We start from the raw sequence: 25,388 nt of genomic DNA, 5'->3' as shown, positions 1-25,388 counted from the left end.
CATAGGTTCTTAGCTCTGGCTGCAAATGAGAATCATTAGAGGAGCTTTAAAAAAATTCCAGTGGGGTGGGAGGCTTACCCTAGACCCACTACATGAGAATCTCTTATAGGAGGGTGGTCCAGGCAATGGTTTTCCTAGGGTTGAATTTTGATATTTCCAGGATAGACAGGGTTGAGAACCACTGCTCTATAAGATTAGTTCATTAGATTGTTATTTTCCTCTGGAAATCTGGCATATCAAAGCTTTCTTACACCAAATAATCACAGCAATAAAAATGGTTATTATTAAATAAATATATTTATTATTATTAAAAAATAATAATAGCAATTCAAAAAATGTATTTACCACATGCCAGGGCCAGTGGTAGGTAATTGAGGTATTTTATATCTAATCCTCACAAAAGCCATCAAGGAGGTGGTATCCTCGCTTAGAGATGAGAATACTGAGGCTCAGAGGTCAAATGATTTGTTCTAGGTCATAAATCTGATAAAATATAGAGATGGAAGCTGAATTAGGTGTGTGTGAATCTGCTTTTGTTCTTCCCAGCAGGACGCCTAAGCAGTGAGATTAAAAAGTACCGAGAATAAGCAAAAATGTCCAGTCTGGAACTTATACATCCAAATGCATATTGTCCATGAAAGCTACTGTGAATAACACCATGAAGCATCTCTGGAGGGCCTCTTCAGAGCAAATTATCTATACCTCCTAAAATTAGTCATTTTAATATAGAGTCCCACTTGGTTTGACCAAAAATGCTATTATTAAACTTGGTCAATTATATTCTTTACCAGCATTTGCACTGAGCCTCAAGGATGAAGAATCATTAAGGCTATTCCAAAAAAATGTGGCTCTGGGTTCTAATTCCCAAAATGTTCTAAGCAATGTGAACATCCTTAGACTAAGAGAGACCCTGATAAGTAGATTTCTTTTAAGGAGACGTCATTACCCTACATTCCGGTCTTACGTTGTAAGAAACAAAATTAAAAGGTAGCCAAAATGCTTTATAGTCATACATTCTAATTGACTTGGAATGCTTAATACTTACCTGTTCACTCCTTTGGGACAAGTAATGAATGATTTACTCAAGTGTAAAGACTTGAGATGTAAATATCTCAATTGTTCTGTAACACCAAAAAGGAAGAGAGGCCACTAATTTCTGATTTTCACTGCAAAGCTGAATAGGTGTTGAATACAGATAGCACTAGAGGCTTTATCTTAAAAAATTATTTATGATATGTTCTGGGGTTGACATATAAGGCCAACATGGTAAGAAGAAAGCTCACTGTTAGAATGCATGACCTATACCCATGAATCCTCTTCCAATAATGTAAATGTCTTTGAGCTGAGAATTCAATTCTGAGTAAAGAGAGGTATCAAAATAAATATTTTAATGAAGATCATGTTATTCTTTTCTAAGAACTTAACATTAGTGTTATCAAGATATTGTAATTTTTAGATCAAATTTCTGCATTTAAGAGAGGGTCACAAATCTTATTTATGGCATTTTGTCTCTTCTCTCAGACTTGGTAATTGTTGAATATTCACAGCAGTGATAAGCACTGCACAAACATACAGAAGGTATGTTTATGTATTAGCAAATGGAAATATCTATATTGTTTAATCCTGGTTTAAAGCTTTAATGTCAGAAGTTACTTTAGATTAAGGAGAAATTTGCCATTAAGAGTATTAAGTAACACTCTTCAAGCTGCCATTTAAAACAAACCAAATGAGAACATCTAAAAGTCAGCCTCTTGGAGTACTTCTATTGCCAGGCAAAATATTTATCATCCACTTTAAAATCAAGTACATTTGGATACAGGCCATATAATATGGCTTTAACAAATAATAATAATAAAAAGACGTGGTTTGGATCCTGTATTTCCCATTTCAATTTCCATGTTATAAAAATGTTGGAAAAAACATTCACCTCTGCAGTTGTCTCATCAGTTGATTCAAAGCTTCTTGAAGGGGTGTCTGTTCTACTTCTGAAGTAAAGAAGAAAGGTAAAGAGTGTTTTTAAAAGGAAGATTCTAGACAGTATTGTCTAGCTTATTTTCTTTCTATATATGACTTATCTCATACCCATCATTAAATATCTCATAGAGAAATTCCATTTATCTTTCAAATATGGTGAAGTATGAGAATATCAAGTTCAAAACTGAAGCTAATTTAACGCTCTTAAGCAGTGATATAAATAAGAAAACTTAAAAAAAATTTTAATTTAACAGCTTTTAAACTTTAACTTAAAAGCTAAACACCCAGTCACTTTCCCTGGCTATCATCTTTAAAATAATTTCAGCCTCCTCATTCAGGACAGTTAATTCAGAGTTATTCCAACCTTCTTGTTTGGCTAAAGAGCTTGCAAGAGGCTTCTCAGGAGGCAAGTCTAATCCTACAGGGGTCTGACACTGGAGGTCTTTTTCTGCCTCATTGTCCACGCGGTCCCGATCTCGCTTCTTCTTATCTTCCTAAATGGAACAAAGGGAGATAATTTAGAAATACTCCAGAATCAATACCTCTAAAATAAATCATTTTAATTTCAGTGGAAAAAAAGAAGACACCACTGAAAAGATTACTAATAATGAAATCTTAATGTATTTTACTGCCATCTACTGGAAAATGAGAGAATAATATGTTCATAAAGGTGGAAAAAAAAAGTGCTTCTATATGGTAGAAATAACCAATTAGAAAAATAATACTATTCACAAAAGCAAGATAATATACCTATGGGTAAATCTAATAAAAGATGACTAATACCTTTTAGGAAAAATTATGAAACATTACTGAAAGGCCACTGTGGAAGATCTGAATAAAGGAGATATACCATGTTCATGAACTGAAAGATAGTCAATTTGCTCCAAAGTAATCTATAAATAAAATGTAATGCCTATCAAAATTGTAAGACAGGATTTTTCATGAAATTTGATAAGCCAATTGTATAATCTATCTTGAAGAGTGAATCATCAAGAACAGTCAGAACAGTTTTGAAAAGGTCACAATAAAATGTCTTATCAGATATTAAGTATTTGTATAAAGTGATAATTAAGACAATGTGGGTCTGACACAGGGACAAACGGACCTATAGAACGTATCATAGAGCCCAGAAACAGACCCATGCACATAGAAAAGTCTTGATATATCACAGATTGGCATTATAAATCAATGACAAAAGGGTAGTGCTGGGACAACTGGTTATCTACATTTAAAAAGAATATGAAATTAGATCTCCACCTCATACCACATGCAAAAGTAAATTTCAGATAAATTAAAGACTTAATTTTAAAACTTGAGATAAAGTAAAAGAATCTTTGTGACTCAAGAGGAGGGATTTTCTTATCTATAAAGCTAAAAGACTAGCCTATTGACTGAGAAACACAAATAACTCAAAGTATTAGCAAAGATTACATAACGAGCACCTACAGATTCATGTAAAAAGGTAAATAACCCAATAGAAAATGGGTAAAGGGTATCATAACTAATTCCCAGAAAAAAAACTGGAAATGTTAAGAAACATGAAAACTAGTTTCAGGTTTCCTGGAACTCTGGGAATTATGAATTTAAAAACTGGAAGGCATTTCACATCTCTATGATTGGTAAAAATTAAAATGTCTAAAAATGTCAAGTTTTGATGAAAATGTGGAGAAATGGGGCTCTCATACCTTGCAGATGGGTGAGTAAATAGGTACAACCATTAGGAGAACAATATCTAATGAAGCTGAAGCTACCTTTACCCTACTTCTCAGCTATTCTACTCCTGGGCATATACCCTAGAGAAACTGCCTTTCACAAGTGTACATGTAGACATGTGCAAGTTTATTACAGGACTCTGTGAAATAGTAAAAAATTAGGAACAACCTACTAAAAGGAAAATGGATTAATAAATTATGGCATATTTACACAGCAGGTAAAATTAATAGTCTAAAGTTACACTGTATCAGCATGTATTATATTCAGAAACATAATTTCTGGAGGAAAAAGTTGAGAATTATTACAAGATCACAGTTATGTAAGTTTTAAAAATATATTAGTGTATTTTACAAACGTATGCAGAAGGAGTAAAATTATAAAAACAAGTTTTCATGTGATGCACACCACATTCATGGTCCTCTGTAGGGAATGAGGAAGATGAATGGATTCTGGGAGGGTACACAGAAAGCTTTATCTGTGTCTGTACTCTAATTTCTTAAAAAAACCAAAAATACGAGCAAAAGGCAAAATGTTACAATTTGTTAAACTGAATGGTTGGTATCCAGGTGGTAGTTTTTGTTTTTTTAATTCTCTGTTCTCTGAATTTTAAAAATTAAATTTTATAGTAAAATTGTCCAAAAATGTCTATTTTATGCTCAAGATTCTCAATAGGATCTTAATTTTCTTGGCCCATGTCCAAATTTCTTGTTCTAGTATCTAGAGCAGTGGTTCTCAAAGTGTGGTTCCCAGACCAGCAACATCTGGGAAATTGCTAGAAATGCAAACTCTGAGGTCTCATTATGGTTCTCAAGCTTCAGTGTGCATCAGAATCACCTGAAGGTCTTGTTAAAACACCAATGACTAGGCCCTGTCCCCAGAATTACCGATCCAGTAGGCTGAGTAGAGCCTGTGAATCTGCATTACTAACAAGTTTCTAGGATATGTGAGTATTGCCGGTGCAGTGATCACACTTTGAGTATCACTGATACAGAGCTTCACATTCTATTCTCAGAGTCCAAAGCATCTAATACAGAATACATGACTGACTGAAGCTCCAGAAAACGTTATAAACTGTACTCATTGTGCACCTGATGTCAGTTTCCATTAAGTTGACTGCTGTCTTTTTTATGGCCTCATGACTTATTTTGGAGCAGCAATTTTTGACTCAGGAAAGTTCTGTATCTTTTCCCCAAAAAAACTAGCATGAATCTTTTGTAGGTTGGCAGGTTTAGAACAACATCTGTTCAATGGAAAAAAGACCCTCAGAGACAAGATCTCTTCCTATTAAATGTAAATTGTGGATAGAGGACAGCCTGAAAGGCAGTAAGCACTCTCCTAGGTGGAAAGAACTAAGACCATAGTAGAAGTCTGGAGTAGGGGTTGGCAAACTTTTTTTTTTTTGGTGAACGGCCAGGTAGCATAATTTATGCTTTGTGGTCCATAATGTCTGTCACAACTACTAACCTTTGCTGGTATAGCAAGAAAGCAGCCACAGACAATATGTAAATGAATGGGTGTGGCTGTGTTCTAATAAAACTTTATTTACAGAATCAGGTGGTGTTGGCTCTAGTTTGCTGACACATGGTTTAGAGGCTCAAGTTCTTGCTCTAGCTTCACCCTTAACACACTCTGACCTTCTTAGGCACTCATTTACTCTCACTAGCCCTCTTTATCACCTGCAAGATAGAGATTCAACTGTTGATTCTTATTTATCTTAGAGTTTATGAGATGGTGAAATGACCATGAAACAGAAAAGCTGAAAAAGTGCCAAAGGAAGGTATAATGTCTCTGAACTACCCCTATCTGGTAACTTTATCTAGTTAGACTGGTCTACAGTGACCACTTTACTATTTGGTATGGCAAGAGAATACCGCCTTCTGGGCCACAGTCCAAAAGAAAAAAAGAATATAAAAAACATATACTTGGAAACTACCCTAAAGTGAAAGGAGATATTGTAACATGTTATTGCCAGACTAGAAATCAGGAGATCTAGCTTCTAATTTCCCAGAATGTAAACCTGAACAAGTTATTCCACTGTTTTAGTCTCAGTTTCACCTGTAAAACAAGAGGCTTTGATCTCTATAGTTCTCTCTCTACCTAACATTCTGATTCCTACCTTCCAATTTTCTTTTTTTATGATTCCAAAATACCATAGAACCCTATTGTTAATGTCACTTACTGAAAGTAACAGATACATAAAACCGGAAGTTAACACAGTTCTGGTTAAGAGCAGTTTATTTTGCTAATTACATAGAGAAAACTGAACAAAAATACTAAAGCCATTTAACTTCAGGTAGGAGGGTTTATAATTTCAGTTTATAAAATGGGTTCAAATTCTGGCTTTGCCACTTATTAGCTATGAGATCATGGATCAACTACATAATTTTTGTGGGGGGACTACTTTCCTCATCCCTAAAACAGACACAACAATACCTACCTCAGAAGAGTGTTCTGAGGATTAAATAAGATAGTGTATGTGAATGTTTAGCACAGTGCCTACCTAGCACATGGTGAATACTCATTCATTCATGCATTCAATAAGTAAATGAGGTTCTACTGTGTGGATACGTACTGGTGGATAAACAAACACAGCCCTGCCCTTAGGAAGCCAACAGTGTAAAAAGCCACAGACATCAAACAACTTAGTAAAAAAAACCCAAACAGATTTCAAGGAGAGAATAATTGTTGGGTGAATCTAATTTAGACTGGAGAAGTATGGGAAGGCTTCTATGAAGAAGTAACATCTGAGTTGAGATCTGAAGGAGAGAAAATTTAGCCAGGCTGGGGGTGGGAACAGAATTACAGGGAGAGTAAATATCCTGTGTGTATGAAGGTCTGAGGCAGGAGAGAAAAAGTGGCTATTTCCATAACTACAAACACATTGCATTTATGTCAGACTAGATTCTAATTTATCCATGACTCAATGGCAAGTTATTTTATTAATTCATAACACCTCTGAAGTAAATCTTTGCTCATATTATTAATATTATAACACTCATTGCATGTCATAGACACATTTGCCTCTTTCTGGAGTTCCTGGTGGGCAGAGGCCCAAGTCTTATTCAGCTCTGTAACCCCAAGCTCAATAATGCCTAATACATAATATTTGTAGAATTAATTAATCACAAGAGACAGCGTGAAATAGGTACGTGAAAGCATGAGAAGTAACAGCTGAAGTTCTAGGTACTATCCTTCAGATTGGTCACTTTTGTAGGAGAGATATATATACATAGATATCTATGTCTATATTCAAATAATGCTTCCAGTGTACAAAACAATTTCAGAACTTTGTTTTAACAGCTGATTTTAGAATTCAACTGAAAAAATCAGCTTTATTACTTTGAAGCTACACCTCATCTTTGGCCCTAGGTTGGGAACTGCATCTGCCACACAATTCAGCTCTTACCTCTATGATGCTTTCCCCTACTTCCCCAAGGCATAATGAGAAACACTTTCCTCTGGACTCCCAGAACACTTTATTCATACCTCTATTAGAATTTACCAAGCCATGAAGTTTATTTATCCTTTTGTGTCTGATTTCCCAGCCTAACTTTGAGCTCCTGCAGAGTAGGAACTATATTTTACTTATCATTTGAGTCTAGTGCATCATAGGTTTCTGGTAGATATTTGTTGAATAAACAAATAAATAATCCTTCTATCAGAGGACCAACACTACTCTTATGCCCTTAGTCAGAGTCCTTTCTTCTCTGGGAAGATCTTCTGTGATTAAGAGGACCACCTCAGGGGGTTTCCCTGGTGGCGCAGTGGTTGAGAATCCGCCTGCCAAGGCAGAGGACACGGGTTCGAGCCCTGGTCTGGGAAGATCCCACATGCCGCGGAGCTACTAAGCCCGTGCCACCACAGCTACTGAGCCTGTGCTCTAGAGCCCGCGAGCCTAGAGCTGTGCCCGCAACAAGAGAAGCCACCGCAATGAGAAGCCTGCGCACCGCAATGAAGAGTAGCCCCCGCTCACCACAACTAGAGAAAGCGCGCGCAGCAACGAAGACCCAATGCAGCCAAAAAAATAAATTTATTAAAAAAAAAAAAAAAAAGAAACAGGACCACCTCAGGAGGGAAGAGCAGAATGGGAAAAAGTGGGGAGGATTTTCTGCCAGCCCAAGTAAGCCATAGCAGCCCTGAGACCTTGGGTGTGGCAGATTCATATGAAAGAAGTCAATGAATTGTGTTTTGAGAGAATTCCCACTTTGCTCAACAATTAGTCATTCATTTCTCCTCTCTAGTTATAACCTACTTTACAGTTAACTCAGCAACAAAATGATACTAATACTAATACTAATAGTACCTACTAATACTAATAATAATAGTACCTACCCCATAAAGCTATTAAGTATTAAAATAGTAAATATATAGAAGTCAGAACAATGCCTAGCATATAGTAAACACTCAAATGTTAGTTTTTATGAGTATGTATGCCCCTTAGGACCTAGTATAGTATTTAATAAAAACGGGAATTTATTGTATATGAGTAAGTTTTAAATTTTCATTAAAAGTATTACTTACATTGGGACTTCCCTGGTGTCCAGTGGTTAAGACACCACGCTTCCACTGTAGGGGATGCGGGTTTGATCACTGGTCAGGGAACTAAGATCCCACATTCCACATGCCGCCCGGAGCGGCCGAAAAAAGTAAATAAATGAAAAATTTAAAAGTTTTACTTAATTTGAAAAGATATATGCACTCCTATGTTCAGTGCAGCATTATTTATAATAGCCAAGATATGGAAACAATCTGAGTGCCTATCAATGGACGAATGGAAAAAAAAAGATGCATATATACACACACACGTTTGTGTGTATATATACACATATATATACACGATGAAATATTACTCAGCCATAAAAAAAGACAAAATCTTGCCATTTGCAACAACATGGACGGACCTTTAGGATATTATGCTAAGTGAAACAAGTCAGATGGAGAAAGACAAATATTGTTATGATTCCACCCATATGTGGAATATACAAAACAAACAAGAAAACAAAATAAATGAACAAATCAAACAAAAAAACCCTGAACACACAGATACAAAGCACAGAGTAGTGGTTACCAGAGGGGAAGGTGGGGGAGGGTGAAATGCGTAAAAGGAATCAACTGTATGGTGATGGATGGAAACTAAATTTTTGGTGCTGGGCATGCTGTACTGTATACAAAAGCAGAAATATAATGCTGTACACATGAAACTGATATAATGTTATAAACTAATGTTACATCAATAAAAAATAAAACAAAATTTTACTTAACTCTAGCATTGTGAATAATATCCTATATATTTAATGCTCATGATTTTAAAAAAATTAAAGAAAAACACCTGTCATTTTATTCTGATAACATCCCTAGCAACGGGACTAGCCTAACTTCTTTGAGCATCTAAACCTGAAGCTGACTCGCAAAGCTGTTAAGACAGAATTCGGGTTAGGATTATGCTTTTCTGAAGAACAGGTTTGAGTTTCAATGAACGAATTTAGATCTCTCATCTGAGCTATTTCAGTGAAAAGCCTTCTAAGTAGGTCTCCTTACACCCAGTCTCTACTCTCTTCAATATCTGCTAGATACTGTTAACAGATTACCGTTACTAAGGCTCAACTTTTTATCATTCTTCCACTCAGAAAGTTTTTGACTCTCTACTGCTTACATATTCAAGTTCAAACTCCCTACTCTGACATGTCAACTGCCTCTCAGATCTTACCCCATCCTCCTCTTCACGTATTCTGTACTTCAAAAAGAGAACTACTTTATGTCCCTTGTACACACCCTCACATTTGCCCACTTTCATGCTATTGTTCTTAGTTCTCCACACGGTGTGCAAGCTTCCTTACTTCTGCAGTAATGTACCATTCTGTTCAGGGATCAGCTTCTCAAGTCAGCATATAAATGAAAAGTGGGTTGTCAGGTTACCTTTGAAAATATCTGAAGTAGCCCATAAAGTATAATACTCATGGCTTTATACCTATGATCCTTTATGTTTAATAGTACGATATAAAAGAATATTTCTACTATACTACAGTAATAGCTCAGAATATATAGTTGACCCCATGTTGACTGTAGTGTTAACATCACTGTACTCTGATTTCTAAAGACTAGAGTTATGCCAGCAGGCAAATTCTTTGCCAACTGCTTGGCATTCAAATGCTTAAGAAAAAAAAAAGCCAACACGCTTCGGTGTTGTGCAGATTATGGTCTGATTAAAACTAAAGCATGGGGACTTCCCTGGCAGCCCAGTGGTTAAGACATTACCTTCCAATGCAGGGGGTACGGGTTCGATCCCTGGTCAGGGAGCTAAGATCCCACATGCCTCGTGGCCAAAAAACCAAAACATAAAACAGAAGCAATATTGTAAAAAATTCAATAAAGACGTTAAAAAATGGTCCACATCAAAAAAATCTTAAAAAAACAAAAAACAACCCCCCCACCCACAAAAACTAAAGCATGGTGTGCTCTTAATGCTGTGGTTGGTATTAAATACCACTGCTCTACAGGGAGAAACAATACTGATCCTATCTGTTGGGGCATTTTAAACTAGTATAATCAGAGCCTTCCTACTCAAAAGAAGAATATTACTTAACTTTATATGACATCTTTGAAAAATTACAGGGTTTTGTGTTGTAAGCATCTGTGCTTCCCCAAAACTTTATCTTCTCCTTATTTTCCTAAGTAAAAGATTCCTGATTTTTATTAGGATATAATGCCCCCAACCCCTTCCCTAAACTAAAAGACATTTCCCAGCCTCCCTAGCAGCAAGGGTGGCTAAGTGATTAAGTTTTGACTAATGAAATATAAGCAGAAATTATGAATGCCTTTTAGAAAAACGCTTTAAAAGGGAAAGGGCATGTTTTATCTTTTTCTTGTGCCCTTCCCCTTTCCTGCTACATGAACTGACAGAAGAGTCACCAGTCCCTCAGAACCACACATACTCTAGCCCCTTTCAGGCCCTCAGGTGTCACACGGCAGACTCTCCCCAAGAAAAGACCAGAAGCAACTGCTGTTCCTAAAACTCCCTGGAGATCCAGAGTACAGCTCAAAGAAAAGTGTCCTTCTGAAGTCTCCCTAGCAAAGGAACCCCTCTTCCCCCTCCCCAGTCCAGCCTGGAAAAAAAGGATAACCCAAACAGGCTCTACAGAACCAGTGACACCCCAGAAGTACCTCACAGTCCCTAGCCCTGAGTCCTGGGGAAGTGGGACCTTGGGCAAATTCACTTCAATTCTGAGTTTCCACTTTACCTTCTGTACAATGGAAATCATCCACCTCCCTGCCCTACTCTGCAGGGTGTTATTTCCAAATGAAACTGTGGATGCGAAAGCGTCTTAATTTGCAATGAAATAAAAATATATAGGTGGCTAATGATACTTAGAGCCACCGTCCAGAAAGGGCAGAGGGGGAGACTTCCAGGAACCTATCCTGAAGATATCCTTATAAAAGTATACAAAGCGATGTGAACAATGAGGTTCAATGCAGCATTATTTGTAACATTTAAAAGTTATATAAAATAAAATATGACACAGCAATATAACCAAATACAATGTAGTTAATAAAAAGATGAGATAATTGATAAAACAAGAAACGAGGAGTATATCAGCTGGCATAATGGTAGTAACTGCCAGAACTAAAACCGGAAGTGGTTAAAAGGGGTTACCTCAACTTCCAGTTAAACGAGATGATGGCGGGAAAAAAGAGTACAGAAGAGACGACAGTGGGTGAAAGATGTCAACACACTTGGGAGATGAAAGGCAAGTGGAGGAGTCTGTAGATCAGAGAAAGCAAGATACTTCCTGCATGCAAGGAAGGAGACACCTCTGAGAAAAGTTCTAACCCCAGAAACCTGGAAAAGCGCAAAACTTTGGCGGCTCCCAATCAAAATGATTAGGTCTCTGTTTAGTGATGCCCACAGTGAAGTCCATCAGCTGACAAACTTTGTCTAGGCACAAAGCATACAATCAGCCTTTTTGTGCTTCACATTTAAATACAAATAGATTACAAACGCTCAACAGATAACTAAATGATGCTTTTAACACAAAAGGAAGAGACCAAATAAAATGAAGAACTTGAGGGGAAATAGAGACAGTGCAAGGAGCAAAAAAAAAACTTAAAAGAAAAATATCAAAAAAACTCATCAATTAATATTTCAGAGAAATAAAAGATCCTGCATGTAAAAACAAGAACAGGATGCTAAAACAAGGACAATTAGAAAACATGAAAAAGTTCTTGGAAATTCAAAATACAAGGTATGAAATAAAATTCAAGAGCAGAGCCAGAAGACAAAGTTTAGGAACTCTCTTTGAAGGAAGAACACAAAAAACAAAGAGCAAAAAGAGGAAAAAAAAACATAAGAAAATTAGAGAATCAGTCCAGAAGTTCAACATCTAAATGGCAGGGGTTCTAGAAAGAGAGAAGAGAGAGAACAGAGGGAAGGAAACTATCACAGAAATACTTCAAGCAAACATCTCAGACCTGAAGACAAGAATATCCATTGTGCAACAGACCACTGAAGATAAAGGGGAAGATTCTAAACATTTTGAGAGAGCACATACTGGTCATGTACAAAGGACTAAGAATCAGAAGGCAACAGACTTCTCAATAGCAAATCTAGAAGCCAGAAAACAGCATGCAACGCTTTCAAAATTCTGGGAGAAAATAATTTCCAATTTGGAGTTCCATGCTGAGTCAAACCATCAATCTACATGAGGAGAGTATATGGGAGTAGAATAAAGATTTTCAAACTTGTAAGAACTTACAAAAATCTACCTCCTATGAATGCTTTCTTAGGAAGTCCGTAGAGTTAAGACTCCACCAGAACAAAGGAGTAAGTCAAGAGGAAGACATGGGATCCAGAAAGAATGCAAAGGAGGCCTAGAGAACAACTAGCCCAGATTAGAGCAGGAGGGGACAGAGGGCTGCAAGATGGATGTTTCCTAAAAAGGGGAAGTGTCTGACCATGTGAAAAACAGAAATCAGATGGGTTTTACAAATCTGTTAGAAGTTTGGGAAGAATCAGTACACGATAACCAAACAAATGAAAGCAATTAATCAACTGGTCAAGATCAGATCTGTATTTGTATATTCCATTTGTCTCCAATGAACAATAATTAGAAATAAACACTGAATATTGAGCTGTATCTACACGGGGAGAATGCAGGAAGGGAAATTGGGGGCGTGGAGCAATATAAGGATGCTAATTTAAATTCTCATCTTGAGCAACATGATGTCAGTAAAAGATGTACACATAAATCAGTAAAGAGCAATATAAACCTACATTTAGAAATGGAGATAAACATCCAAAGAAAAAAAAAGTTTGGGAAGTAAAACTCCAGGATGGAGCAGGACACCGCTTTTATGTTAAAAGCCTTGTAGTACTCTTGACTTTTTTTTTAATATAATTTTTTTTTCAATTGGAGTATAATTGCTTTACAATGTTGTGTTAGTTTCTGCTGTACAACGAAGTGACTCAGCTATATGTATACATAGATCTCCTCCCTCCTGGACCTCCCTCCCCCCCTCCCCGCCATCTAGGTCATCACAGAGCACTGAGCTGAGCTCCCTGTGCTATACTGCAGGTTCCCACTAGCTATGTACTTCACACATGGTAGTGTATTTATGTCAAACCTACTCATGAATTACCTTACTCCTAATAGTAAATAATTTAAAAAAAAACGAAACAAAACTGGTTACCTCTGAAAAGGAAGACTAAACGAGGTACCTGAGTGAGCAAAACTTTTTTCCCTTCCATTTTGTTTACCTCTGTATTACCTGAATTTCTTTCAAAAAAAAAAATCATAGGCATATATGGCTTTTATAGTTTAGGGAAAAAAAAGTTAGACAGTTCTATATATTGTCACAATCTAGACGAAGGCAACAGACATTGGGGCAGAAAGGCACATAATTAAGAAATTCCAAAAAGAGAATCTCTAAGATTTAGTGACTTACCGATGTGTTTAATCACATGGACTAGAACATTTCTGTTGTATATATAAATATAAAAAAATTATAAAACTAAACCTACAGAAATCTAGCTTCAAGATCCAGTAACTGATTCAACAAGTCACTTCGTGACAGGTTACATTGGGAAATGCAGAAGTCTAGGACAATTCTAGGTATGTATGTGATCATCCTTGGAAGGAAAGTTAATTATTATTACTATTTTACCCAGCTTACAGATAGAGATGGCAGCTACTTTCTTTTTTACTTTCTATTAACTGCAAATGGTTACGAAAATGCTTATTTTTATCACTGGTGTCATATCCCTTAAAGGTCTCTGATCAAATTATCCCATCAATAGACTCAAACTTTGTTCTAAAATATGAAAACTATTCATTAGGTATTTGGCACTGTAGTATTTATTTCAGAACAAAATGTGAATCCCAATAACTTTTGAAATGACTATTTTCCACAAACCTCGAACACTGAGGCTTTCTTGAGCATGACTTTTACCTTTCCTAGATGGCAGGAAGCAGCTCCTGAAAATCAGGACTTAGCTGCTCACTCACCTGATGTATGAGTACAACTAAGAGTATAATTAAAGTTGTTGAAGCTCACAGATGATTCATGTTTCTATTCTGCCCTGCTCCTGCTCAAGACAAGTCCGATTTTACAAGCGTTTCAGCATCTCGCTAGACACAAAGAAAATAAAGCAAGGTTGGCAGCGGGAGGCGGCAACCCTCAGAAACTGGCACCACCTGCAAAGCTGAAGCAACGCAACGACCTTTACCTTTATTCGTCTCCGTTTTCTCCCCTTTTCTTCCCCTGGAACCTGCTTCTCTCCTTTCTTTCTCTTCTTCCGCTTTCGGTCCTTGTGTTTGTCATGATCGTTTTTGTCTTCTAAGAGGCTGGAGTCGTGCCCGGAGCTGCCCGTGGAGAGCTCGGTGACTTCGTTCCCTCCCACTTTGAGGACCAGCTTCAAGGGCTTCTCTACATACTCTTAAATGAAAGGAAAGGGCTTCAATTAAAAGAGAACCTCGCGGGGCAGTATCCACAACGAAGAGTGACCGCTGGACGGGAGAAAATGAGGCGCAAAGACCGAGGCGGCCCGGGGCACGCAGTGGGCGGCCCACGAAGCACCTGTTGAATGACGGGCACTCGCCAAGTGGACGCCCCGAACGTTCCCGGGCCGCCTCACACCTCTCAACAAGAGACCCGCCCGGGCCGGGGGTCCCGGGTTCGAATGCCGCCCTCGCCTGGGGTCTGCGCGGCTCACGCGAGCCGCGCCCCCTTCGCGGGTCCGGGCCTGCCCGCGGGAGGTGCGGCCCCCGGCCCGCCTCGGACGCTCGAGGGTAGTCTCGAACGCACGAAAACCCCACCGAGCCGCCGCGGGCTCGCCAACCTCCACCGCGGGCTCGCCGCCCCCCACCGCGGCCCACTCCTCACCCTCGTAGAGGTGTTTGTCCGACTTGTGCTTCTTGTGTTTCTTGCCCATGTCCGACCGGGCCCCGGTGCCCGCCCCCCGCGCCAGGCCCAGGCCGTGCGGCGCCGCTTCCGGTCCGGGCCAGGCGAGCGGAGGGCGGGAGCGGGGCCCACGAGACCCCGCGCCTCGAGGCAGGGGTACGGCGTGCGCCGAACGGCGCGAGGCTTCTCACGAAGAGACCCAGCAGCGCCCGAGCGCGCAAAACCCAGCCGGAGCCCGAGAGCGGCTGCGGATCGGCGAGCGGCCGGCGGAGGCGGGAGAGAGGGCCTGCCGCGCGCGCAGAGAGCGGCCGGCTGCGCGTGGCGGCCCCTGGCGGCTGGAGGTGGCTCTGCAGCCTGCGGCCCGGGGGCGGAGTCCGGCCCGGGGGCGGGGGCGGGGCCAGGGTGGGATCCACCACTCTGAAACTCCCTTTTTTCTCCGTCACTCTCCCTTCCTTCCTCTTCATCTCTCTCTTCCTTCCCTCCCTTGATGCCTTCCCTCCCTCCCTCCTCCTTGCCCCCTCCTTCCTTTCTTCCTTTTTCTTTTCATCACCCTTCCCCCTTTCCTGACTCCTCCCTTTTAGCCCACTTTCCCTAGCTTCTATCTTCCCTTTAACAGTATTTGTTGAACCCTGTACTGGATGCCAGATCCAGCAAATCCAGCACCTTGGTAACTGAAGGACTGTAACTTAAAAAACAACAACAACAAAAAACTAATGTGATGATATGTAAAGGCCTCCAAGACCTTAATTAAAACAACATCAACAAAGTATGGAGCAGAGTGTATTAGGTAAGATGCATTTATGGAAATAAATGTTGTCATCTGGATTAAAAGGCTGTGATGGATACTCAAGAACTGTTAACAGTGGTTATCTCAGGTGAATAGGACTGGAGGTGGAGTGGATTGGTTTAGTTTTATGCTTCTCTGTATGGTTTGAAAATTTTCTCATGTGCATGTTTAATTTTTTTGAAATAAAAAGAAAGAAAATTTAGAAATTAGATTGAAAAAATAATGAAAATATATCTGGATCCACACCAAGTGGGGGTCCAGACTAACACTATTGCTCTGTAGATGGATGTCTACTCCTCAATCCTGTTTTAAGCCCTTCTTCTCATTCACTTTTATCCTTAGATGCTGAGCCTTACTGGTGAGATGAGTTATTCACATTTTTGCTCACTGGCATTTACCTAAATAAAACGTTAAGGTGTGTTTAAGATAGCACATCCAGGGATTATGGCTGCAGGGAAACAAAATGATGTTGATATTTTTCTACATGACAACCTTGTAAGGTAGGAAAGGCAGAAATATTCTTATTCCCATTTTACAGATGAGGAAATGGATACCCAGAGAAATTAAGTAAGTTGCCAGTTAGTGGTAAAGCCAGGCTTCAAATCCAGGTTTTCTGAATCTGTATCATAATCTTGTGAACCTGATGAAGGAGGTCTTGATTGTCTCTACCTTTAGAGTTACAGTGCCCTGTTTGTTTTCAGATAAACCTATAATCACCGCTTGCTCTCAAGAAAGGAGCTGACATTAGTCATTTATACTTGAGTAAGAGTTTGGACCTCTGGATTACTTCTCCCAGGAAGATCTGTAGCTTTAACTTGAACTGCAGTGGTGAAATGGTAGACTTGTAATTCTGAGCCCTATGGTTGGATAATGACAGAAATCCAGTTTGAATTATTTCAAGTAAATAAAAAGATGTATTTGGTCACATGTCCAGGAAGGACAGGAGTAAAGCTCGCCTGAAGAAAGATGGGAACCAGGGATTTCATACTGTGAGGTCTCTCTCTCTTTCCTTGTCTCATCCCTTGGGCTCCATTTTTTTGGGCTCCATTTTTTTCCCCCTACATGGCTGAAAACACAGTTACCAGCAGCTGTATCCTGACCAATTGGGAAATGGGTCTCTTTCTTCCCTATCAGCTTCACCCAGGAAAAAATTTCAGGGGAGGGCTCTGACTGGCTTGGCTTGGCTCACATGTTTTATAGGCAAGGGAATGGGAGATTGATCCAGCTTGGATACCAAGTCCACCCCTATGGCCAAGAGGAGTTAGAGTCTATGACTGGCAGTCCCCACCAGACCCCAGTGATTAGTCAGTGAAGATGAGGTTCCTTTAGAGGAGGGGAGCTGCTTTTTCACAAAGGCTAAGAGTTTGTGTCTGTTAGCTCCCTGTAACAAGCCTCTCTGGCATCTGTGAGGTGGATGTCAGAGTGGAGCAAGAGGGGTGTTGGAGAAGGGAACCTCTGTTGCTCTGAAATCAAGCCACCAAAGCCCCTTAAGTATAGAGCAAAGCTTGGTTTCAGCTTTTCAACTACTGGCTATAACTGTTTTTGCTTTAAGGAGAACTGCTTCGCCAGCTCCCCCTATGGGTCTGGCCTCCACTATGGAGTGGGTCTGGCTCACTCCAGGCTGAACCTGTGAGTTTTCCTGCCTTCTCCTCATCACCCAGTATGCTCCCCCAGGGCAGGGTTTGGTCTGGGGAGCACAGGACCTTTGTGTCCATAGCACCCAACACAGTGACCACTACTCTGCAAAGGCCCCTCAGAACTAACTCACTCTGTGTGTGTGTGTGTGTGTGTATGTGTGTGTGTGTGTGTGTGTGTGTGTGTGTGTGTCTTCCCTCTGAACACCCTGTGATGGAGGGAAAGGGTCCAGTTAACTCATTTACATTAGGGAGTTAGTAATTTCCCTCCTTTCCTCAACAGAGATCTTACCTAGGTCCCAAAGTATTCACAGCAGTGAAAAGTGAGTAAGAACCTGAAGCAGATAACACTTCACAGAAAAAAGTTCCTGGGAGATAGAAACCTCAACTCATCTACTTTTTTATTCCCAGCCCAAGGATAGTGCCTGGCACCTAAAAGGCACCAGAAAATTCTAGTTGAAATGAACATTTTAGAGTCAGGCAGAGTCTAAAATGACCCCTAAAGATTCCTGCCTCCTGGTAGTCACTTCCTCCAATTGACTGGCCTAGAGACTTACTTCTGACCACAGAATATGGCAGAAGTGATGACATGTCACTTCTGTGATTCGGTTCCAGAAGATTGTGACTTTTGTCTTGTTAGCCAACTCTATTGTCTTCTTGGCTTGCATGCTTCGGTGAAGCAAGCTGCCATGTTGGATAGGCTCACGTGCAAGGAATGGAGGGCAACCTCTAACCAACACCCTGCAAGAGCTGAGGCTGTCAGTCCAGCAGCCCTTGAGCCATTGGTCCTGCCAACAACCACCTGAGCTTCAAAATGAATCCTTCCTCAGTGGAGCATTCAGATGAGACCTCAGCCCTGGCTCACACCTTGATTGCAGACTTGGAGAGACCCCAAAGCAGAAGACCCAGGGAAACTATGCTCAGACTCATGACCCACAGGAACTGTAAGATAATAAATGTATGTTTACTTAAACCACCAAGTCTTAGTATAATTTGTAATATAGTATTTGTATAAAAAATTTATACAAATAAGCTTTCTGAGCCTATTACATATGTCAATACGAAGGAAAGAAATGACAGAAACTGAGCAATTGCCTGTGCAGGGGACTTGGCTGGAGTGTTGCCCACGCTGCCATCCCCTTTTATCCTCTTCTAGGTGGGTGAGAAGAGCACACTTATCCCTGTCCCACAGGTGAGGAAACTGAGGCCTGGAGAAGTTAGGTGGTTTATCCAAGGGCACACAGCTTGCCTGTCTGGGATCTGAATCCTTGTCTGCCTACCTCCAAACCCCACATTCTAACCATTAGGTCACACGGCTCTTCAAAAAGAGGGTCAGATAATCTCCAAAGTCCCTTCCTGCGTGTTTGGAGTAGCGTTAGATGAAAACAAATTCCAGAAGAGGATGCATATACTCACATAAAGGTGTAGAAATGGATGTTTGTGCCTTGAGAAGGATCAAAAGGTAAATTGAAGAATGGAAATAGTTTTGCTGTTATGGAACAACGGGTACTTGACCAATAGAAGATGACTGCTTGACTTGATGGACCAGCTCTCTAATGGCCAAACTTCAGGGTTTTTTTTTTTAGTATTTATTTATTTTTTTGGCTGCGTCGGGTCTTAGTTGTGGTATGTGGGCTCTTTCCTTGTGGCGCGTGGGCTTCTGTCTAGTTGTGGCAAACAGGCTCTGGAGCGTGCGGGCTTAGTTGCCCCGTGGCATGTGGGAATCTTAGTTCCCCGACCAGGGATTGAACCCGCATCCCCTGCATTGGAAGGTGGATTCTTAACCACTGGACCACCAGGGAAGTCCCCAAACTTCAGGTTTTGTGAGACCTGTGTAGGGGCCTGGTTCTGACCTGGGCTGCGAGGGGAGGCTCGTTGCCAGCAGCTGGTCACCCCTCATAAGGAGAGGGAGCTTCTCTCTCGTGCATCCTTATTGGTGGAAGAGGAAGAGCACAATGGGAGAGGACAAGGCTGGCTCTTTACCTTGCTTAGTCCCACCCAGCACCTTCCTACATCTGTGGGCCTCTGTCGCTTCCCTTGCAGACTGGTTTGCTGTACCTCCGTCGTGGAGGCTGAATGGATGCTTTCTCTTTCCAAGGTGGACTGGCCTGATGCATTTCACCAGATTCCTAGAACACAGCCCCTGATGCTTTGGGCATGAATAACTGCTGTGATGCTTGTTGAGCATCTGCTGTGCACTCACCAGCCTGGACCCTTCCTCAGTGTCCTCCCTGCAACACCCAGAGGAGGAGATAGCGTGTCCATCTTACAGAGGCAGCATCAGGACCAGACAGGAGCCACCTATGTTACACAGCTAGAGGGTGGAAGTCAGAATCAAAACACCGAGAGTGAGACCTGGTGTAGAGTAAGTGCTCAGTAAATGTCAGCTGCTAGCATTAATTTTTTAAAATAAATTTATTTATTTATTTACATTTGGCTGCATTGGGTTTTCATTGCTGCAGGCGGGCTTTCTCTAGTTGCGGCTAGTGGTTGGTTACTCTTTGTTGCAGTGTGCGGGCTTCTCATTGCGGTGGCTTCTCTTGTTATGGAGCACGGGCTCTAGGCGTGCGGGCTCCAGTAGTTGTGGCACACAGGCTCAGTAGTTGTGGCTCGCGGCCTCTAGAGCACAGGCTCAGTAGTTGTGGTGCATGGGCTTAGTTGCTCCGCAGCATGTGGGATCTTCCCATACCAGGGCTCAAACCCGTGTCCCCTGCATTGGCAGGTGGATTCTTAACCACTGAGCCACCAGGGAAGTCCTAATTTTAAAATATTCTATGATCCTTTAAAAACGTGATTCAGATAATGTCACTCTCCTGCTCAGAACTGTCTCGTGCCTCTCCATCTTCCTCAGAGTCAAAGCCAAACCCTTACCTTGGCTTTCAGGGCCTGATCTGGTCTCATTATCTCTCCAGCCCCACTTCTTCCCCCTGTCACCGTGGCTGGGCCATACCGGCCTCCTCACTTGTTCTGACACACCCAGGACCACAGCCTCTGCTCTTCCCTGTGCCTGGAATACTCTCCCCTCAGCTCCTGGCCTGGGTCCTGCCCTCGGGTCATCCTGGGCTCCAGGGTGACCGCCTCAGCAGCACTTCTGACTCCTCAGCCCCGCGTGGCTTTGCTACTCTTAGTGGAGTTACGTATCAGTTACCCGCCTGTGTGCGTGTTTGTCCACTCTCCCCACTGGACTCCCAGCTCCTTGGGGACAGGGACTGGGTCTGTCTCCCTTGCACTGTGTCCTCTGCACCTAGCACAGTGCCAGACTCAGCGCAGGCCCTCAAGAGATATTTGTTGGATGAAGGAATGAATAATTACCACTGTTTTGTGAGATGATTCCCCCACTCTGTCCTCCCCGAGGGTCTTTTAGTTGGGGACAGGAGGTAACTGGTGGCCTCTGGGAGAATCTGAGAAGGAGGAGGAGAGAGGCACTGGGGAAGGCTGGCCACTGGGGGGTGTGGCATTCCCAGGAAATGGCCTCTGACTGGCTCTCTCAGGCCCAGGCCTCTCTGCAGCTGCCCAGTGGGCCTGAGGCCGGGGCAGGCCAGGGCCTGAGCAGACTCATTACCTTGAGGTGTGCCAGGCTCCCACCACAGCTGGGCCTTCTTTCTGACATTGGCGCCTCTGTGGAGAGGGCGCCCTGGGACACAGCTGATGTCCCGGACACCTGACCCTGGGATAGAGTGTGGTCTCCCTTGGCTGGGGCAGTTCTGGGAGAGCTGGTGGGGACCCTTTACAGGAATCCCCTTGTAGCTGCCAGACGAAAAAGGCTTACTGGGAGCCGACCCCCTGATCTAGACACACTGAAAGGCCTGAGCATCAGGGGCTCCCACGACCTTCCCCTCTGCCCTGCTGTGTTCCCCAAAGCCCCCTAAGGCAGCAGTGAGGGGCGAAGATCTCCCATGACCAGTTGTCTTCGGGCTACTACTTCTTCTCTTGTCTTCCTTTGTCTGAGCCTCAGTTTTCTCCTGTGAGGAATGGGCAGAACCTGCCCTGTGCAGCCTGTGTTGTTGGCATGAGGGTCAGGGTAAGTGAAAAGGCTTCTTGCACAGTGAAAGCCTTCTCAAGTAAATATAATGGCGCAGGAAACTGCCGTTCTCCTGGATACTCGGAGGGTGCCCTGCCCTCTGTCCCCGGGGGAAAAGGGGGAGGTGGCATTTCCCGAGCCCAGACCCCCAGCAGCTGGAGCAGGTGCCCCAGTGTGGCAGCAGGGATGGGCCTACCGGGCACCAGCCTGTTTGTGCTGCTGGGAGAGCCCCAGAGGGGGCCGAGGCTGGGTCGCTGAGCAGCTCTTTGGGGATGCAGCAGCCTGAGGTGATTCGCTGTGACAGGCTGTCGATGGTGCAGCTTCCAGGGTTGTTCATGAGGCCCCAGCTGCCTGCCTCTGAGTGAACAAAAGAGAGGTGGCAGATGGCAGCTGTCCATGTAGATATCCTGGGCTGCCTCTGCCCTTGTGGCCCTGGAACCACTTGCTCAAGTGCAGTAAGTCCAAGCCATGGTGCCCATTGCAGACAACTGCAAAGTCACGTGGACTCAGAGTCTGCCATGATAAAGATAAACCTGGAGCCCTCGATCAAATTGGAAATATGAGTTAATTTTTGCGAAGGGTGTAAGGTTTCTGTCCTGATTCATTTTTTTACATATGGATGTTCAGTTGTTCCAGGACCATTTGTTGAAAAGATTCTTTTCTCCATTATCCTGCCTTTACTCCTGTCAGTAGATTATATTTATAGGCATCTATTTCTGTGTTATCAATTCTGTTCCACTGATCTATTTGTCTGTTCTTTCATCAACACCACACTGTCTTGATTACTGTGGCTTTACAGTAAGTCTTGAAGTTGAGTAGTGTGTCTTCCAACTATTTTTTTAAAAATATTTATTTATTTATTTTGGCTGTGTTGGGCTTTAGTTGCGGCACGTGGGATCTTTCGTTGAGGCATGCGGGCTTCTCTCTAGTTGTGGCTTGCGGGTTTTCTCTCTCTAGTTGTGACGTGCAGGCTCCAGGGCTCTGTAGTTGTGGCGTGTGGGTTCCAAAGCGTGTGGGCTCTGTAGTTTGCGCCACGCAGGCTCTCTAGTTGAAGCACGCGAGCTCAGTATTTGTGGCGTGCGGGCTTAGTTGGCCCACAGCATGCGGGATCTTAGTTCCCTGACCAGGGATTGAACCTGCGTCCCCTGCATTGGAAGGTGGATTCTGGTCCAGTAGTAACTGGACCACCAGGGAAGTCCCTGTGTGTTTTCCAATTCTGTTCTTCTTTAGTATTGTGTTGGCTACTCTGGGTCTTTTGCCTCTCCATATAAACTTTAGAATCAGTTTGTCAATATCCACAAAATAATTTGCTGCAATTTTGATTGAGATTGCATTGAATCTATACATCAAGTTGGGAACAACTGACGTCTTGATAATATTGAGTCTTCCTATCTATGAACATGGAATATCTCTCCATTTATTTAGTTCTTTTTTGATTCCTTTCATCAGAGTTTTGTAGTTTTCCTCATATGGATCTTGTACATATTTTATTAGATTTATACCTAAGTAGTTCATTTTTGGGGGGGGGTGTTAGTATAAATGGTATTGTGTTTTTAATTTCAAATTCCACTTGTTCATTGATGGTATATAGGAAAAGGATTGCCTTTTGTATATTGACCTTAATTCCTGCAACCTGCTATGATCACTTATTAGTTCCAGCTTTTTAAAAAATTCTTTCAGATTTTCTACACAGATGATCATGTAATCTGTGAACAAAGACAATTTCTTTTTCCAAATCTGTATTTTCTTATCTTGTCTTGTTGCATTGGTTAGAATTTCCAGTATAATGTTGAAGAGGAGTGATGAGAAGGGACATCCTTGCCTTGTACCTGATCTTAGAGGGAGAGCATACTGCTAGGTATGGTGTTAGCTGTAGATTTTTTTGATAGCTGTTCTTTATCAAGATGAGGAAGCTCCCCTCTATTCCTAGTTTACTGAGAATTTTAAAATCATGAATGAGTGTTGGATTTAGTCAAATGCTTTTTTTCTATCTATTGATATCATCATGTTAATTCTTCCTTAGCCTGTTGATGTGATGGATTATGTTAAGTGATTTTTGAAGGTTGAACCAGTCTGAGTACCTGGGATAAATCCCACCTGGTTGTAGAATATAATTCTTTTATATACATTATTGGACTCTATTTGCTAATATTTTGTTGAGGATTTTTGTATCTATGTTCATGAGAGATATTGGTGCGTAGTTTTCTTATAATGTTTCTGATTGATGTTGGTATTGGGCTAATGCTGGCCTCATAGAATGAGTTAGGAAATATTCCCTCTGCTTCTATCCTCTAAAAGAGATTATAGAGAATTTGTATATTTCTTTCTTAAATTTCTGGTAGATTTCAGCAGTGAACCCATTTGGGCCCGATGCTTTCTCTTTTGGAAGGTTATTAATTATTGATTTAATTTCTTTAATAGATATGGACCAATTCAGATGGTCTATTTCTTCTTTTGTGAGTTTGGCAAATTTTGTCTTTCAAGCAATTGGTCCATTTCATCCAGGTTATCAAGTTTGTGGGCATACAGTTGTTCATTGTATTCCTTTATTATCCTTTTAATGCCTGTAGGAGCTGTAATGATATCCCCTCTTTCATTCCTTTTTTGTTTTTTTAAAATTAATTTTTATTGGAGTATAGTTGCTCTACAATGTTATGTTTCTACTGTACAGCAAAATGAATCAGCCATACATATACATATTCCCCTCTTTTTTGGATTTCCTTCCCATTTAGGTCACCACAGTACATTAAGTAGAGTTCCCTGTGCTATACAGTATGTTCTCATTAGTTGTCTATTTTATACACAGTATCAATAGTGTATATGTGTCTATCCCAATCTCCCAATTCCTCCCACCACCCCTTTCATTTCTGATATTAGTAATTTGTGTCTCTTTTTTTCTTAGCCTGGCTAGAGGCTTATTGATTTTATTTTATTTTTTTCAGAGAACTAGCTTTTGGTTTCATTGATTTTTCTCTATTGATTCCCTATTTAACCAATTTTTACACCTTGGAAACAAACACATTGAAATTTAGGTCACTGATTATTTTTTTTAAATTTCTTTATTTTTTATTTATTTACTTTTGGCTGCCTTGGGTCTTCGTTGCTGCGTGCAGGTTTTGTCTAGTTGTAGCGAGCGGGGGCTACTCTTCGTTGCGGTGGCTTCTCTTATTGCGGAGCACGGGCTCTAGGTGCACAGGCTTCAGTAGTTGTGGCACTTGGGCTCAGTAGTTGTGGCTCGCGGGCTCTAGAGTGCAGGCTCGGTCGTTGTGGCACATGGGCTTAGTTGCTCCGTGGCATGTGGCATCTTCCCGGACCAGGGCTCCAACCTGTGTCCCCTGCATTGGCAGGCGGATTCTTAACCACTGCGCCACCAGGGAAGTCCCTAGGTCATTGATTATTAAAAAAGTAAATGTTAAAACTTTTAACTTAAAAGATAAAATATGGGCTTCCCTGGTGGCGCAGTGGTTGGGAATCTGCCTGCCAATGCGGGGGATACGGGTTCGAGCCCTGGTCTGGGAGGATCCCACGTGCCGCGGAGCAAATGGGCCCGTGAGCCACAATTGCTGAGCCTGCACGTCTGGAGCCTGTGCTCCGCAACAAGAGAGGCCGCTACGGTGGGAGGCCCGTGCACCGTGATGAAGAGTGGCCCCCACTTGCCGCGGCTGAAGAGGGCCCTCGTGCAGAAACGAAGACCCAACACAGCCATAAATGAATGAATAAATAAATAAATGAATAAATAAAAATTAAAAAAAAAAGTATTTGTTCCTTCAAAAAAAAAAAAAAGATAAAATACATTTGCACTAAAGAGACACTGCTTTTATTTTTTACACACAAGAGCTCTGCTTAATATTTCGTTTGAAATAAG

General features: G+C 41.6%; 1 protein-coding gene and 1 long non-coding RNA gene across 13 annotated transcripts in view; one reads left to right on the top strand and one right to left on the bottom strand.

The window, feature by feature from the left end:
• The window catches only part of BRD7 (bromodomain containing 7), a 38,555-nt gene extending 23,157 nt beyond the window's left edge, over positions 1-15,398 (bottom strand). For 3 of the 11 annotated variants that reach the window (XM_057533803.1, XM_057533813.1, XM_057533812.1), the window contains exons 1-4: positions 15,064-15,396; positions 14,408-14,616; positions 2,339-2,468; positions 1,928-1,985 (exon numbers count right to left, since the gene is read on the bottom strand). In XM_057533803.1, coding sequence (XP_057389786.1) covers positions 1,928-1,985; positions 2,339-2,468; positions 14,408-14,616; positions 15,064-15,112 — 446 coding nt within the window. In that variant the 5' untranslated portion in view covers positions 15,113-15,396. Of the gene's footprint in view, positions 1-1,927; positions 1,986-2,338; positions 2,469-14,407; positions 14,617-15,063 lie in introns of all 11 variants that reach the window. The other 8 variants (XM_057533804.1, XM_057533810.1, XM_057533806.1 and 5 more) reach the window with 6 other exon arrangements.
• A 126-nt stretch (positions 15,399-15,524) lies between these two features.
• LOC102997723 (uncharacterized) overlaps positions 15,525-25,388 on the top strand; it is a 61,518-nt gene continuing 51,654 nt past the window's right edge. For both annotated transcript variants that reach the window (XR_449788.2, XR_009006110.1), the window contains exon 1: positions 15,525-15,868. This is a non-coding gene — a long non-coding RNA (uncharacterized LOC102997723). The remainder of the gene's footprint in view (positions 15,869-25,388) is intronic.

The sequence above is a fragment of the Balaenoptera acutorostrata genome, chromosome 19 (assembly GCF_949987535.1).
Source record: "Balaenoptera acutorostrata chromosome 19, mBalAcu1.1, whole genome shotgun sequence".
NCBI lineage: Eukaryota > Metazoa > Chordata > Mammalia > Artiodactyla > Balaenopteridae > Balaenoptera > Balaenoptera acutorostrata.
Note: the sequence above shows the minus strand (reverse complement) of the source record. Positions and strands in the feature narration are given on the sequence as shown.